The 17,977-nt window shown below is 42.5% G+C and overlaps 1 protein-coding gene across 7 annotated transcripts in view; it reads left to right on the top strand.

The window, feature by feature from the left end:
- Positions 1-17,977, top strand: part of TANC1 (tetratricopeptide repeat, ankyrin repeat and coiled-coil containing 1) — a 239,731-nt gene that overhangs the window by 94,455 nt on the left and 127,299 nt on the right. For all 7 annotated transcript variants that reach the window (XM_032857876.1, XM_032857872.1, XM_032857874.1 and 4 more), the window contains exon 3: positions 6,911-7,111. In XM_032857876.1, the coding sequence (XP_032713767.1) occupies positions 6,911-7,111 (201 nt within the window). The remainder of the gene's footprint in view (positions 1-6,910; positions 7,112-17,977) is intronic.

A 17,977-nucleotide genomic window follows, 5' to 3' on the forward strand; every position in this document is an offset into this window, starting at 1 on the left:
TCCCTGTGTGCGGGGCCTGGGAACTGTGGCTTTGGGAGCGGCAGGCCTGGCAGATCCGCCCAGTCTGTGTGGGGCGTATTCCACGGGGCTTGGGGCTCTGAGTACCCCTGACAAGGAAATGGGGAGTAAAGGATTCCATGCAGATACCAGCTTGCTTTTGACTGCAAACGGCCCACTCCTTTCTTCTTCACCTGGGCCAGGCCGAGTGGCGAGCTTCTTGGTTGGATGGGGTGGGAGCGGCACTCAGTGCCTCCACCCTGGGCAGAGAGAGCAGGCCCAAAGGCTGCAGGAGTTAAAGGAACTTAGAACGCAAAGGAAGAGGAGAAGAAACTATTTCAGGTGCTTGGTGACTAAACATCTATCTCGGATCCACTTTTCTTGTATGGTGACAGCATAAGGTGTGACTGACGGAAAGAAAATTAACGATCTGGGCCCGGGTGCCTCCCAAATGAAATGATCCAGGAGTGCTGTGGAGCTAATTAACCAGCCGGCACGAAACGTGAAAATAGATGAGGGAACAGGTTTCTTCTCACGGTGGCCTGCTACTGGGTATAGACCTATATATACTATTTTTGGCATTCCCTGTTAAGTATTCAAAATGATGTAATGTTGAAAGACCTAGCTCAGTAGCCTTTTTCAGGGTAGCAGAATGGATTCTGGATCGGACCTCCTGGATTCAGACTCTGCTTTTGCCGTTGGCCAGTGTCTGTGAACAGGATACCCGCTGCTTTCTGTGTGGGGGTCTCGTTGTCAGAGGAGCATGAAAACAACACCCACTTTCAAGGTCCTTGTGAGGATAGGAGATAATGGTTATAAAGTGCCTTGAACCCTGTCCTAACGCATAGTACTCCAAGGAAAGCATTTATTGTGTTGAAATACCACCCCTCCCCTCCAGGGCTTAGGGGTGGACATTTTTGAGGCCTTGTATCTTTTTTTTTTTTTTTAAGATTTGATTTATTTTATTAATTAGAGAGAGTGCAGAAGCACATGAGCAGGGGCAGGGGAGAGGGAGAAGCAGGCTCCCTGCCGACCACGGAGCCCGAGGCAGGGACTCCAGGACCCTGGGATCATGACCTGAGCTGAAGGCAGATGCTTAACCCAATGAGACACCCAGGTGCTCTGAGGTCTTGGCATTTTTTAAGCTTAGAAACTCTTTCCTGGTGACCTGCTTAAAGGAGAATTTTGACAATAAGAGAGCAAATGCCAGTCTCTTTCCCCATTACCTGGGTCAGGGCAAAATACATTTGGTTCTCTAACCACTGAAAATTGAGAGTAAAATTGTGAAGTACACAGTATTTACTGATCTCCAGTTAGAATCTGGTTGGTGGGTTTTTGAAGGCAAATGGATAAACTTGTCCCGTTAACCAGGTTTTTCTACACTGGGGGAGGGTGGGAGTTCGCTGCTTTGTCGCATCTTGGCAGTGTTGAGTCTTAGTCACGATTCTGAATAATGTTCTGGAAAACTGCTTTCTTGGATACATTTATCTTAACTCTCTTTTTGGAAATGTACATTAACAATCAGTAGCTCTGGCTGGTTACTTGGGGGAAGATCCTGTAAGACATAAAACAGCGTAAAATGCTTTCAGTTGCAGAGAGGCCTTCCAGAGGCTCCCGGAATGATACTTGGATCTTGTGGGAGGAAATCTTTTCCAATTTTCTAGGTTTCTGTAAATCTATATGAGTTATGTGGTTATAAAGCCTTATGATGGGAAATATGTTTAGGAAACATGAATGTGCTCCCAGGCAGGGACTGCACAAAGGATGCCCTAACACATTTAATGCCCCAGTTAAATGTATTGCACAAGTCCTGTTTTCTGGAACTGGATAAACAGAACATCTTTTCTTTCTATTCTGAGCTTCTGTCCCCCTCCCCTCTCCACCTAGTCACTTCAATGGCACAATAAATGGAAATCTTATTTCCTGCATCTGCAGACCTATTTACCTGAATGTCTAAGCTCCCCCTTGCCTTTCTCAGGTCTGTTCTTTGTGAAATGCAATTTTGCTTTCATCTCCCTAGCTTCTTTGCCCTCGTTTTTTTTGTTGTTGTTGTTGTTTTAAAGCTTTCTCTAATCCTGCACTCCATTTACTTTAATCTGTAACGTTGGACATTGCCGTGCTGCATAGACACCTTTAAACATTCATCATCTCCCAGATTTGCATTTTCTTCCATTATGAACTTAAATCCCTTTTCAAAGACTGTACCAGTGAAAAAATTTTAAAATAAAGAACTATTATTAAAAGCCATTTCTGCCAGTTTAAAATGCCTTATTGGATGGCTTTAATCCCTTTTGAGAATTCCATTATCTTTGTAAACTATGACTTGAATTTATAGTATGTGCATATGTATGTATGTAGTTATATTTATGACACATGGGAAGAACCTTATGCCCCTATGCCCTTTATGGTCTTTTATTTTCAGAACTCAAAGAAGTGGTGATTTTAAAATAAGAAAAGTACGTGTGTGTGGGTGTGTATAATAGTGGCTGTACATGACCTGCAAAGCTTAATCCTTAAAAGCAAAATGTTCTGACCCTTTAAAGATGTCTTAATTTAAAATCATGTCTGTTTTGGGGACCTCCATTTTTTTTCGAAATAAAGTCCTTAAATGTGTAGAGCAGTGAGCTGGCCAGTTGCAGGAATTGGGAAAGGAGGTCATTCTAGGTATGTGGCCCCTGCTCCCATAGTTAACCTCCACGTTCCAGCTTCCTGTCTGTGAAGCAGTCTGATTGGACTGGATGCTCTCTGAGACTGAAGGCACGTTGGGTATCCATCAGCGTTCCATGGGAAACACCTGCTGGTGGGACCGGAGGCGGCCCTGCAGATCATGGGTAGTTGATAACATGATTTTCCTACTCTGGAGAGGGCGCCTCAGCCTACCAGGGCTGGCATTTCTGCCATACCAATAGGAAGGGCGATCCGAGTGTATCTCATCACTTAATGGAGGAGGGAAGAAAATAGGTCACAGTTCAAAGAACACCAGCGCTAGGGGACTGTGCTCACAGTGCCCGTTTTTTCAGTGAAATGGTTTTAATTCTTCTCGAAATCTCCTGGAGCATCTGCTGAGGAATGTCAAGTCAGCCAGAGAATTTCTGGTGTCATGTTGCCCAGAACCAATGTTGGATAACTCTTGTGGATGCCCCTAAGAAATTTTCGCTCTCTGCCACTGGCATCGTCTGCGTCCTTGTGTTGCTCTTGGATTTATGTTGACCTGAACGCCTTAGCTCGCGTGAAGTTAAAGCACCAGGCTCCAGGATGCTGCCTCCGGCTTCTAGGATGCCGGATCACCCCACTCGTTTCATGCTGCCTGTTCATAGGTAAAACTTGGCTTCCTGCTTTGTGCCTTTCTAGTAAAAGGGAGCTGGAAGTTCGGGGTCTTTCACTTTGTCTGAAAAACAAAGCAACAGGACAGCATGTTTGGGATTGATATTACGATGAGATGTCAAAGTAAACTTGAAATAGAAACCCTTCCTTCCCGAGCCCCAACTCCAAGTGTCGTTTTATTGCAGACCACATAAAATCACAGTGTCAGAGTGCAGCTCTTCCGGAGGCTGGAGGTCCTCATGGTTACGGCCTGCTTTGGAAACATCCTCACCATACTTGGAGTTAATGAAAATATTTGCTTTGCTTGATATAAACAAAGTTTAAGGGCAGATTTTGTAATTAGATAACTCTCTAATTTTCTTTTACCCTTCATTCCCCAGTTTTTTGCTTGTATCACATTGGAGAATACTAAGTATTTAAGAAAATAAACCTTTTTTCAGTAACAAGGTTTACTATTTTTTTCTGGTGTTGTCATAATAGATACATTTCTCCCTAATTTTGTTGTGTCCCCACAAATTAAGGGGCTTGAAGTCTGGTTTGGGGTTTGCTTTTCTTTTTCTTTTTTTTTTTTTTTAAGATTTATTTGTCAGCGAGAGAGCAGAGAGAGAAGCAGGCTCCCCGCTGAGCAGGGAGCCCAGTACGGGACTCATTCCTAGGACCCTGAGATCATGACCTGAGCCGAAGGCAGATGCTTAATCAACAGAGCCCCCCAGGCGTCTCGGGTTTGTTGTTGTTGTTACAGGTTGGAAATAGTTGTGTGTGAGTAGGGAAGATGGTACCTTGTCACAGCACCTGCTCCTCTCAGGCCAAGCTAGCTGTTGAACTAGCAGGTCTATGATTTAGATAGTATGAGGACAGCCACAGGGCAAACCACATGGGTAACCTCTTCGAGGTGCCCCCCACCTCCTCTGTGCGTGCCCTTTGGGGCTGTGGCCTCCGTGCTTTCCAAGTTCTTCTCCATCTCCTAGTGTTCCTTGCCAGATATCCAGGACATCAGGCAACCAGGCCCCATTCTTGTAGGCATAGCGCCTCCTTGCATTCCCCACCCAGTGTGGTGGTGGTCACGTGTTCCAGAGACGGGACCAGAGAAGACTGCTCTCCTTCCCTCTGCTTTCTCAAATCTCCCTAGTGTGCAGCTTGCTCGGCCCCAGTGGGCGTTTGCTTTACGGTATACCCCCAGCGGTGCCTTAAGTTCCCTTCCACAGACAGAGATCACCAGAGAGGCAGCAGGGAAACCTCATGTCCTGGCTCAAGATCTCAAGGAGGTAGTTTTAAAGGATTTCTGGCTGATCTCCAGGGGTGTAAGAGCAGCTCCGGGGTCCTGGCCATTGGTGGTGGCTTCTTACAGTGCAGATCAGGAAGCAGGGCGAGCGAGGGTTATAGGAGGACCAGACTGGGGCCCTGCTGCTGTTCACATAGATTTAGGATATAAGGATTTCCACTAATTCCAGCTTCCTTCCCCCAGGGACAGAACGTTTGTGTGGATATTCTTGTTTTTGAAAATTCTAGTGAGGGTTTCCTGGTAATTCTGTTTATTTTTTCAAATACCAGTCGCTTGGACATTTAGTGATAAATCTTTAATTTCCCAAGTCTGTTAAAACCCGCTGAAGTGGGTGTCTGGGTGGCTCAGCTGGTTAGGCAACTGCCTTTAGCTCAGGTCATGATCCTGGAGTCCCAGGATTGAGTTCCCTGTTGGGCTTCCTGCTTGGTGGGGAGCCTGCTTCTCCCTCTGACTTACCCCTCTTTTGCTCTCTCTCTGTCATTCTCTCTCAAATAAATAAAAATAAAATCTTAAAAAAAAAAAAAAACAACAAACCCTCAGGCATAGCTGGCCCAGGGGAGACTCAAATGACCTTTCTGATGTTGCACACTTACCTATTGTGGGACCCATGGCTTTTCCATTCACAGCTCTGCTGGTTCTGAGTTGCATTTGAAAGCCAGGCATGAGCCTGTCTGCCTGTTTTAACCCCAGTCTCACCCCCCATCTGTGCACGGGGTGACTACTTATTTTCATACCTCCCAACATGATGAATGAGCACAGTGACACAATTCGAACTTGAGAGTTTAGGTCACGTCTCTTTTGAGTCTGGTACACAAAGACTGACAACAGTTGAGCTTCCGATTCAAATCCAAGGCTTGGTTTTTCAGAGTCAGGAAGGTCTGGTAAGGACCAGTTGGGTAGTAGTTAGCAGAGAGACTAGTTTGCTTATGAAAAGCTTCCTGTATTTTTTCTAGCTCTGCTGTATATAAAATTAGAACTTGTAGATGTTTTCATCATCAGGGCAATGGTTTACCTTCCCTCCTCACCCAGCCTCAGTTGCTTCTTAATGCACTCAGGAGGGGAGGAAGGGATGGATGGGGGAGGAGCAATAGAGGAGAGCTTATTATCAGAATGCTTGAGGACCAGCTGTATCTTTTCCAGAGAGGCTGATCTTAGCCAACATACTCTTCCTTTTGTCCTCTCTATACTGTAATTGTGTCCTCTGTATTTTGTCGTTGGATCTGCTTACACTAGAGTATCTAATTTCGTGATAGTAAGCTTGTTTGTCCTTAAGTTCATTTAGGGGCTGAATTCCAGGGAGAACCTGCTTCATCAGTGAATCCTGTTTCCAGTCCCATGACTAAGAGTTGGGCTGGTCGAGTTGTAGGAAGGTGGTTGCTGTGCTGTGGGGATTGTGGTGTGGATCTGATGAGAGAAGAGGTCTGTGGTATGGGGAGAAATGTTGAAGTTGGGAGACTCTCCCTTGGGTTCTCTTATTGGAGAGAAGTGGCGGGAAGCCAGGGAGTTCTGGAAAGCATCTGGGTGTTTGAATCTATTCTATGATACCTATGTAAGATCCCCTCCCTTACTTGAGCTGAAATCATAGTTTCTTACGGATCATTCATACTTGGTCTTAATCTAATCTCAAGGGATGCATGGGTGGCTCAGTCGGTTAAGCATCCAGCTTTTGATTTCAGGTCAGGTCATAACCACACGATCCGATGAACGAGTCCGGCATCAGACTCTGTGCCCAGCAGGCAGGAAGTCTGCTTGAGATCTGTCCCCCTCCCTGTTCATGTACTCTCTCAAAAAAATAAGTCTTAAAAAAAAAAAAAATCTAATCTCGGTGGTGCGTGGGTTGCTCAGTTGGATAAACGTCTGCCTTTGGCTCAAGTCTTGGTCCCAGGGTCCTGGGATCAAGCCCCTCATTGGGCTCCCTGCTCAGCGGGGGTCTGCTTCTCCCTCTCCTCCCTGCTCTTGCTCTCTCTTGCTACCTCTCTCTCAAATAAATAAATAAAATCTTAAAAAAAAATCTAATCTTAGATTGGTGGCTTTCTGGACCCATTGTTAGGAGTAAAACTGGGCTAGTTGATAAGATACAGAAAAGGGTATGAGGTATGGAGTTCATTGATACTTGAGTGGTGAAACTTGAATTTTCTCTCACATGGTAAAAAGTTCTCTAAGAATGGTAGAAATAAAAAAGAAACTATTAAGAAAAACAACATACACATAAGACATATGGGAATTATATTCTAAGATTGTAGTTCTTAGGAATTAATCTACCTATAATTGATGATCTAAATTCAGGTTTTTCTCTCTTCACTCCAGGAGGTGACTTTGGTCCAGAGACGTCCCCCCAAGTCCTGCCCTCTGGCCATGGTGGCGACTTTTCCGTGAGCAGCCTCCCTGTAGCAGAGGACACCTACAGGGTGAGCTTGGCCAAAGGTGTCTCCATGTCTCTACCTTCATCGCCTCTGCTGCCTCGACAGACTCACTCAGTGCAATCAAGATCAAATAAAAAATCTCCAGGTAACTGAACAACCAAATAGCACCCAAACTAGCTTGGTTATATATGTAATGCTTTTATTGAAATGAAGCAAACTGGTGCTTATAAGGAATTTTCTGGGAAGTTGTTTTCTTTGTTACAGTAATTTCTGGAAGAGGAAAATCTTAAAAAAGAAAGTTATGATTTGAATACACTCATTTCTTTAGTTCAGCCTGTATATAAACTTTTGATTGCTCGGCTAGACTTTTATAAATATTCAAGATCTTTTTATCAATATTGATGTTAATCATTGGTCTTGTTTTCTTGGTCATGAATTTGGGAATGCTATAATCTAAACTCACTGTGGTACATTTAGAAGTTCTGGATTTTGGCAAGGGTAATCTGACAACAGTTCATTTATTACTGCCTAGTGTTACAAACTGATGTCCTTTCTTTGCTTACATCACCCAGCATTGGAACAATTATAAATTTTTTGAAAATTCAGATTTGTAAAGGGGTGGGAGCAGGGGTCTTACAGATTACTTGTTTTAAAGTATTTTGGCTTCCCTCATCATGACCAAATTTTTGCACTTAACATTACCAGTGAAAACCAAATGTTACTTAACTTTGAGAGGTTATGGTTCAGAAGTGAGGAAAGCCTCTGGAAACCTGCAATCATGAGCATTCCTCTGATGTTTTAGGTTTGCTGAGCATTTGTTTAGTGAGGGCAGTATAGTTTGGGGCCTTTGTTGACCATATGGGGGGACGTAGGGGGTAAGGATTCTTCTCACATACACATAAATGAATTTGGAATTGGTCTAAAATATGTCCTGGGGCTATAAAATTGGAATCTGTTTTTCTGGTTTCATAAGTATTTGTATTACTTGACACGTAATAGTCATGATTTCTGAATCTTTTAGCGGATATTTGCAGTTTGTGTGGTGACAAAATTTAGAAAGCAAACCTTGAGGCTCTGAGTGTTAGAAATGGTGCTATGAATTGGTAAGTGTCCAAAACGCTTTATTGTTCTAGAGCTTTCTTATTTTGGACAGCATTGTTTACAATCCAGTCATTAGCTGGAACTTGGAAACCCTTTTGGTATGAAGCAATTTCCTGTGCCAAGGAATTTGACCTGTTTATCAGTATTTGGGGAAATTCCTGGAATGTCCTTCTTTCTCTTTGCCGTTCCCTACCACTATATCTCTTGGTCAGATTTCTTCCCTTCTTTCAAATTGTGGTTCCCACACTGCCTTTCTTGATGGTTACTCCATTGGAGTTATCTTCTCCCTACAAATTGTGCACAGACAGCATTTTACTTTTTCCTTTATCAGCCCTGTCATTTGTCCTTTTCCCGTTGAATCAGTGTTTTATGTGTAGCCTGTGTCTGATGGGCGTGGATAGGCCTGATGGCTTCCTTGAGTATACTTCATCTATATAAAACCGATAAGAGAATTTTGAACCTCTCTGGATTTTATTTATTTGAGAGAGAGAGTGTGTGCGAGAGAGCATGAGCAGGGGGGAGGGGGAGAAGCTGGTTCAGTAAGCCAGACATGGAGCTTGATCCCAGGACCTTGAGATTATGCTCTGAGCCGAAGGCAGACTCTTTAACCCTGGGATCATGACCTGAGCCAAAGGCAGACAGATGCTTAACTGAGTAAGCCACCCAGGTGCCCCCCTATCTGGATTCTTAGGGGACCTTGGTTGAGGGTAATGCAAGTGCTAAGTGCAGAGATTCGACCTTTGGTAGAATTTGCTCTCCTAATAGTCTGTGCTGCTGCAAATGAATTGATGCTGCTTGGGCCTTAGGTCTGGTGAGACTACCTAAGAGCCTAGGGAATATGTATTTCAGAGAGAATTTTATTAATGTTATTATTATTATTATTATTATTTTAAAGATTTTATTTATTTGACAGAGAGAGAGAGAGATCCCAAGTAGGCAGAGGCAGGCAGGGGTGGGCGCACGTTGTAGGGGGGTTGGTGGTGGGGGGGAAGCAGGTTCCCTGCTGAGCAGAGAGCCGGATGCGGGACTTGATCCCAGGACCCTGAGATCATGACCTGAGCCAAAGGCAGAGGCTTTAACCCACTGAGCCACCCAGGCACCTGAGAATTTTATTATTAACAGATGTTTGTTTTAGTGGGACTTGAATCTTTTTAATCTTTAACTTGATTTTTGCAGCTCTGTTGAGATACACAACTACAACTCATAAGTTTAAGGTGTAACACATAGTGATCTTATGTGCGTGTGTATATGGCAAAATGATGACAGTGAGGTTAGCATATCCATCCTCTCATAGCTACGGTGTGTTTATTTTGTGGGGTGTTAGTGGGCTGCTAAGTAGTGATGAATGTCATGGTGAACACGGAAGGGATGGCTATCCAGAAGGTTCTCAGAGGCCACAGGCTCTCACGGGCCAGAAAGCCCTGAGGAGGCCTGACCAAATTTGGTATTTTAGTTTTGAGAAAATATTGTATAGTTTGATTTTCTCCATAGGAATAAAATTTATTTCTGCTGAGTTCTTTGCAAGGCAAGGCCTTATGAACAGAAGGGAGTAGTTGTGTGACATTCAAACTTTTAATGGATAGAAGCGAATATTCTCCATATTAGATGCCTTGGGTCCAAATTAAATACACTAAGCAGATCCTTCTCTAACAGAGCCATGTTTATGCTTCGCCCAAATTTGTGCAGCAAATTCATGTCTCACAGTAGTGATTTGCCTTCATTATCTTGGCAATTTTAATTCAAAAGGGAAGCTAAGGGCAGATATGCTTGCTTAAAAATGGCAATGACTCAGAGTACATCAGACAATAAACAATGTTTTTCCACAATGTCTAATGCTCATAGGTTTCTGTTTAAGCCATATTGTTAGAAACGTATCCAGAGACCGAGTGTTCTACCTGCCTGTAAAATTAGTTGGCATATGGTTGTGAATGTGCATTGGATTTAAAAATAGCCATCTATTTAAAAAGCTCACACTGTTGTTGCTAATGATACAGTAAATACGGTATGTGCGTGCTGTGCCCATAGGCACTGAGCCCTCCCTCCTGCACTCCCCTTACACCAGCCGGGCTGGGCTTTAGGATCTTGTCATCATTCAGAACCATCTCTGAATTACCGTGATGACTTCTGTTCTCATTTGTATGATAAGACCCTTTTCTCTCTCTTTTGTTTAAGAAGGTGCATTTAAAAAAAAAAAAAAAAAGGTAAGAAAATTTAAACCTGTTTTACTTGTTTGGATAGAAACTCTTCACTAATTGATGCTAATCAAGAAACTGTCAGGGACTGAAACTTCTAGCAAAGGTCAAAGACTATAAACCCCTATAATAGGCTCTCCAAGTAGCCTGTTTTAATGAAAGCTTGTATTTTAATACAATAGGTGATTAGCTCTCGGGCCTTGGGAACTCTGGGCCAGAGACAATTTCATTAACCTTGCAATAATGTGACCCTGCATTTTTCATGGTTGAGTTTCTTACATTCCACTCATATTGCTCGGTAATATTATTTGCTCTCATACTACCTTGTTCCATATAGTTATATTTTTTCACTTGTTGGTCTAAAGATGCAGTTTTTGGGTTTTGTTTCAATTTATTTCCCCCCTGGAATGGAAACTACATTTGCTGGTAAAGAAAACAAGGGCCAGTATCCATTATAGTCCTGTGGTGGTTGCAAGCTTTTTTGGATTAAGAATTCATTAATATTTGTAATGTATCCTTTTGTCTTCCAGAGAAAACAAAGCCTATTTCCTGTGGTTTATTTATTAGTAATATCATTAGTTACTTTATATTTGGATTATATTTCCCAGATTACTTTGCGCCCATTATGCAACACTCCAAAGGTAGGGCATGAACGGGAAGCACACTTTTAAAATACTGTGATGGTACAGCAGTAGAGGGTGGAAAGTGGGGGATACTGCTTTTTTCATCTGTGCTTGTGTGGCAAGACTTGCTGGTGCCAGCCCTTTCACTCGCTTCCATGTCCATTTCTTGCTGTAGCCATTTTGGAAACCGCCCTGGCTGGCTGTTTCTTTAAGGGAGAAACCTCCAAGTTGACAGGCTGTGAAGTGGAAGTCATTCTGCCCTTTGATTCTTGGACCATAAGTTAATTGTCTGTCCAGGCCCTCCCTTTCTCACCCTGCAAGTGTTTCTTATAGAAAATTAGCGCTTTTGTTTAAAAAGATTTTTTTATTCTACTTCATCAAGGGAGCACCAGGGTGGTTCATCGAGACTGAAACCACACGTGCATGGCCTTTTTTCACTTAATATAATATCATGAACAATTTTCAGTTTGCTTGAAGAACTTGAGATTTAATGTCTTTTGTTTCACTATTCCATGGTTGATTTTTAACTAATTTCCAGTTGTTGGGTATTTGTTACTTTTCAGGTTTTTAAATTGTAGCAGGAGCCAAGATATTTTGCTTTGTTTTTGCTGTTCAGTACCTACGAATTCAGAAATTTTAATTGTGGTAAAATACAAGTAACAGAATTTACCATCTTAACTAATTTTAAATGTGTAGCCCAGCTGTGTAAAGTTCATTCACATTATTGTGCACCCAGTCTCCAGAGTTCCTGATGTGATTGTACTTGTCCAGTAATTTTTGTGCACATCTGATATTGTAAGAGTGGCAAGTTCCCAGAAGTGGAATTATTGAACTAAATGGACTGTGTTTTTAAAGATTCTTGGTGCATACCGCCCAGTCACTTTCCAGAAAAGCTGTATTGATTTCACATTCCCTCCCGCATTCTTTGAGAGGCTTCTTTTTGAAGTTAACAGTCTTCTGGGAACCATCTCAGATGGATAAGTGCTGGTGCAGTGCTTTGTCCGAATTAGATAGAAGGGGCTGAGAGAAGTCCTCCTGTCACCTTCCTCTTTTTGAACTTCCCTTCTGTCTGCACTGCTCAGACAATTCCCATTTTCTTTCCTTCCATGATACTGTGTCAGGGGAATGATCGCAGCTGAGTCAGATCAAGTTCACGGTCAGAAAAAACACTCAGCTGGCCTCTAGTTTTAGCTACAACCACACTCTCTATCATGTGGGGAAGATCATAAACATTTTCTATTTTTTTTTTAAAGATTTTATTTTTAAGTAATCTCTACACCCAATGTGGGGCTTGAACTCACAACCCTGAGGTCAAGAGTTGCAGGCGTCCCTGGATCATAGACATTTTTGAGTTGGCGAGGCCTCCGGACCAGGTCAGACCATCGGTGCCAGGCCTCTTTGCAGGTATGGAAGGCATGGAACTTGCCCCAGTGTGGAAGTTACTGGTGGAGCTTTGGCCTACGCCCAGGTCCCCGCTCTGTCCCCAGCATGTTCTCTGATGCCACTCTGCATTGTTCTGCCTGTTCATTGTTGACACATGAGCTGTAAATGACGGGGCTTTGTGTTCTGGTTACATGCACAACAGGAGGCTATGGGCTTCATGTACCCACATGCCTCTGTGAGGCTTTTTGATGGGGGAGGGGAGAGAATAACTCAGGAAATGCACAGTCCCAGCCCAGGCCTGCCTGTAGCACTGGGCTAGTGTGAGGCCCTGCTTTCACCTAAGTGGTGTGGGCCACAATTGGGGCTCTGATTTTCATCAAGGACAGTTCCTCCTGCTGTGGTGAATAGGAAAACATTCTTTGTTTAATCCCAGAGACTTGTTATCTGATAGCCTCCTCCAAGGAGTAGGCGGCTGCCTCTGCCTCACTGCCACGCCCAGCCGTGACCCGGACACACACACTCTGTTGTTCTGTGTTTACACACTGAACCCACGTGCATTCCTTTGCTCCACTGTGAACCTGAGGACCTTTCTGAGTGCCCTTTATTTCCACACCTGTGATCCTGGTTCACCCATATACACTTTGTCCGTGCCTCTGACATGCCCCAGAGTTTTAAAGAAGACCCATGTCTGGGTCTGCCTTCAGAGATTCTGATTTAATGTATATGAAGTATGGCCTGGGCATTGGGATTTAAAAACAAACAAAAATAACTTCCCAGGTGATTCTAATATGTAGCAAAGTTTGAAAGCCACTGGTAAGGAATTAGAATTATAGGAGATAATCACATATTCTTTTTTAATACACTGATAGTAGCTGTAGTTTTTAAATTTTAGAAGTAATATTTGAGGAGGAAAAGACATTACAAAAATGTACTAAATAAAGGTACCAGTAAATCTGGGTTTCCTCATACCCCCAGAAAGACCACCTCTTTTGACACTCGGTTCAGTGGCTTTCCTGCCGTTTTGTAGTAGATGTGATGGATTTGACCATTTGCCTGAGCACTGCGTATAAGACGTTCCCAGTTTTCCACCAAATAAAGAGCAGTAGAAGAACATTCTTTTATATTAATATTTAAAGGCATCTCTAATATTTTCATTGGATAGACTATGCAGGTGGGATAACTGGGTGGATACTAATATGGAGAATGGATTATGATATACTTACCAGTCATTGGTACTTTTTTCTTTGGGGACTTTTTTGTGGTATTCATCTAATGTTCTACTTGGGCAATATGTATTTCTTACTGGATCATCATAGCTTTCCTGTTATTTGCTTTAAGACTATCAGTCATGTATGTCACAAAAACATTTCCCCAGATCATTGTTTTCCATTTAACTATGTTTATAAGTGTTTTATGACTTACTAAAGTTTTTTTGTTCTCTCCGTTCAAAGTTACGTACTTTTCCATTGTGATTTATCCCATTGCATTTTTTAAAAACAGCTTTATTGTGATGTATTACATATCATATAATTCACCCATTTAAAGTTTACAGTTCAGCATTTTTAGCATTTTCACAGGGTTGTGCAACCATTGCCACAGTCTAATTTTAGAACCTTTTTATCTCCCTTAAAAAAAACCCATTCACATTAGCAATTACTCCACATTCCTACCTACTTCCCTCCCCCTCTCCCTAATCCACCATCCCGCAGCCCTAAGCAAACAGTAATCTACTTTCTGTCTCTGAATCGCCTATTCCAGGCATTTCATATAAATGGAGTCCTGTAACGTGGGCTCTTGTGACCGACTTCTTTTATGTAACAGTGTTTTCTAGGTTCATCCACTTTGTATGTGGTATGTATCAGTACTTCATTCCATTTCATTACCTAATGTTTTATTGTATGTATACACCTCATTTAAAAATCCGTTCTTTAGCATGTGGACATTTGGATTTCTACTTTTTGGTTTTTTTAAATAATAACGTTATGAACATTTGTGTGTGCATTTTTGTGTGCATATATCTTTTTCCTTTCTTGGGTTTATATACCTAGGGATAGAATTGCTGAATCAGATTTTGGAGCACTGCCAAAATATTTTCCAAAGTTACTGCAACAGCGAGATTTCCAGTTTCTCCACATTCTTTTCAACAATTGTTGTCCGTCTTTTTTTTTTTTTTTTAAATTACAACTGTCCTACTGCATGTGAACTGGCATCTCCTTGTAGTTTTATTATTAAGTTGTAATAATGCTTTTTCTATTCTAATTACAAGTTATGCAGTATACAAATTCCCTATCATTCTGTGAATTGTCTTCACCTTCTTGATAACTGTTGTTTCAAGCACAAGTTTTTAACTTTGATGTAGTCCAGTTTATTTTGTCGCTGTCCTTTTGATGCTCTAAGACACTATTGCCTAATCTAAAGCCACAAATACTTATGACTATGTTGATTTTTCATACATGTTTTGAGATGGAGTCAACGTCATTCTTTTACATGTGGTTATCCAATTGAACTGGTGCTATTTACTGAAAAGACAATCTTTTTCCCCGTTGAATGGCCTTTGACCAAGTCACTGCTATGCTCTAAACCAGTGCGATGTTCCACTTTCCCTTCACTTTATTCCCCTCCCAGTTCCTGAGGTCAGAACTTCTATCGGACTTGACCTCATGTGTGGCCTACATCTTTTGCTTCAGCCAGCCTTCCTTTGTGTCTCTCCTTTTCCCCCTGTGAGAAGTAACTTCTTGCTCCAAACACTTGTAGCACTGTGTTTCCTTCTCCCTCTGCACAGACGTTCATTGCATGTCTCTTCCCTGACATTCCCAGAGCTCCTTGTCTTTGTTTCTTGTCCTTGTTTCCCTATGGAAGCCTTGGAAATAGGAACTAATCACTTCTTTCAGTTACCCTGTTAAAATGGATAGGAGTTTAGTAATTAGCAGTCATCAGACCCATGTGATTGGTTGAAAATAGTAATGGACACATAAGCCATTTCAATGTAATGGTACCTTACATTTTTAAAGTTAGAAACATAGTTTCCCCCATATCTAGAGAGAATTGATTCTTTATAATTAAGGTCCTGTCTCTCTGTCAGGGCTTTGCTATCATTAGGCAGTGAGCAAAGGGGAGTATATTTTAAGCTGGGTTTGTCAGGGGCCTTCTCAACGCTACTTTTCTTTCTTTCTTTCTTTCTTTTTTTTAAGATTTTATTTATTTGAGAGAGAGAGAGAGAGAGCACACAAGCAGGGGGAAGGGGCAGAGGGAGAAGGAGAAGCAGGCTCCCAGCTGAGAAGGGAGCCCAATGTGGGGCTCTATGCTAGGACCCCGGGATCATGACCTGAGCCAAAGGCAGACGCTTGACCGACTAAGCCACCCAGGCATCCCTCTACCCTTCTTCTCTGTGCTCCTGTCACTCTGCCATGTTCTCAGCCTCTTGGCATTTTTGCTGCATGTTTCCCACCGCCTGCGGTTAATGATGACTGGAGGCTTTATCCACTCACACTTACAGCCGCGTCAGCTGCACCCTGTGGTGGTGTCAGATGGCGGCGAGAACAAACCCCAGTGCTATGCTCAGAAATGAGTCTTTTTACCTCAAGAAAACAGATGGGGGGTACGCCTGGGTGGCTCAGTGGGTTAAGCCTCTGCCTTAGGCTCGGGTCATGATCTCAGGGTCCTGGGATCGAGCCCTGTGTTGGGCTCTCTGCTCAGCGGGGAGCCTGCTTCTCCCCCCACCCACCCCCATGCTGCCTGCCTCTCTGCCTTCTTGTGATCTCTCTCTCTCTGTCAAATAAATAGGTGAAATCTTAAAAAAGAAAGAAAGAAAGAAAGCAAGAAAGAAAGGGAAAGAAAGAAGGAAAACAGATGGAGGCAGGGAGAGCAGTGGTGGGACTCTCTTCTTTTCGATCATTTCTGCTTCTCAGACAGAAGTAACAGAAGCCCATGGACGCTATGGTACCTGTAGTTAACACTGATGAATGTTAAAGTAGAAATAGATGGGAAAGAAAGCTTGATGTGCCATCTTGAATCCTCAAGCTGGTCATGAAACAAGTGTGTTTGGGTGGGGGTGCAGGAATGGCTGGCTGTGTTCTAGGTGGAGGGGCAAAGGTGTGCACTGGAAAGCTGAAGGGAACACAGAATGGGGATCTCCAGAGGCGAGCTCAGTAAGAACCAGAGTGACTTACAAAGGGAAAACTGGGACCATGGGGAAAATCTTCATTATCCAGGCCTGGTGTGTTGAACCCAGTAAGCTTTGCCTCTGGTGGCTAATGGAGAGTAGCTGGCAAATAGTTACACATGGAACCCTTTGTTTGCACAAGTGTTCTGAGAAATAAAATTTAAGAAACTCTTCCAGGGAGGTGTGACTTTCTTATCACTTTTATCACCAACCAGATCTTCCTTTATTGGTCAAAGGTCCTAAGTGGCAGTTGATGAGGTCACTTACTGTTTTTTTGATAGAATTTTTAAAAAAGAGCAGTTCACAGCAAAACTAAGTGAAACGTCTGGAGGTGTCTCATACACCCCTGCCCCCACACATGCTCAGCCTTCCCATTATAGACATCCCCCATCACAGTGGGACATTTGTCACAACCAGTGAACCTACATTGGCATGCCATCATCACCCAAATTCCAAAGTTCACATTCTTGGTGTTAGACATTCTGAGTTTGGGCAAACATATAATGACATGTATCCATCATTATGGTATCCTAATGTATTTTCACTGCCCTAAAAATCCTCTGTGCTCCATTCCGTCCATCACATGCACCCCATCTTGAACCTCTGACAACTACTCACCTTTGTAGTTACAATCTCCATGGTTTTGCCTTTGTTGGAAGATCATATCGTTGGAATCCTATAGTATGCAGCCTTTTCCTGCTGGCGTTTTCACTTAATAATTACGCATTTCATGTTTCTCCATGTCTTTTTCATGACTTAATAGCTTATTTCTTTTTAGTGCTGAATAATATTCCATTGTCTGAATGCACCACAATTTGTTTATCCCTTCACGCACCAAAGGACATCTTGGTTGTTTTCAGGTTTGGCAGTTATGAATAGGTCTTTTGTAAACAGCTGTGTGCCAATTTTTGTGTGGACATAAGTTTTTAACACCTTTGGGTGAATACCAAGAAGCGTGAATGCTGGCTCATATGGTTAAGAGTATGTTTAGTTTTTTTTGTTTTTTTAAAGATTTTATTTATTTATTTGAGAGAGAGGCAGTGAGAGAGAGCATGAGCGAGGAGAAGGTCAGAGGGAGAAGCAGACTCCCCGTGGAGCTGGGAGCCCAATGCGGGACTCGATCCCGGGACTCTGGGATCATGACCTGAGCCGAAGGCAGTCGTCCAACCAATTGAGCCACCCAGGCGTCCAAAGAGTATGTTTAGTTTTATGAAAAATTGACAACTTCCTTTCAAAGGGGCAGTACCGTTTCTGCATTCCCACAAGCAATGAATAAGAATTCTTGTTGTGCTACATTCTCACGTGCATTTGGGGTTGTCAGGCTTTTTTAATTTTTTATTTATTTTTTATTTTTTGGATTTTGGCCATTCTAACAGGTGTATGGTGGTCTCTTATTGTTTTAATTTGCAGTTCCCTGATGACATAAGTTGTAGAATATCTTTTCATAGCATATTTTTCACCTGTATATCTTTTTTTTGGTGAGCTGTTAAGGTTTTGGACATTTTCAAAATTAGGTTGTTTTCTTTTTTTTTTTTTTTTTTTTTTTTTTT

The sequence above is a fragment of the Lontra canadensis genome, unplaced genomic scaffold, assembly GCF_010015895.1.
Source record: "Lontra canadensis isolate GAN:19392208 unplaced genomic scaffold, GSC_riverotter_1.0 scaffold13, whole genome shotgun sequence".
Lineage (NCBI taxonomy): Eukaryota > Metazoa > Chordata > Mammalia > Carnivora > Mustelidae > Lontra > Lontra canadensis.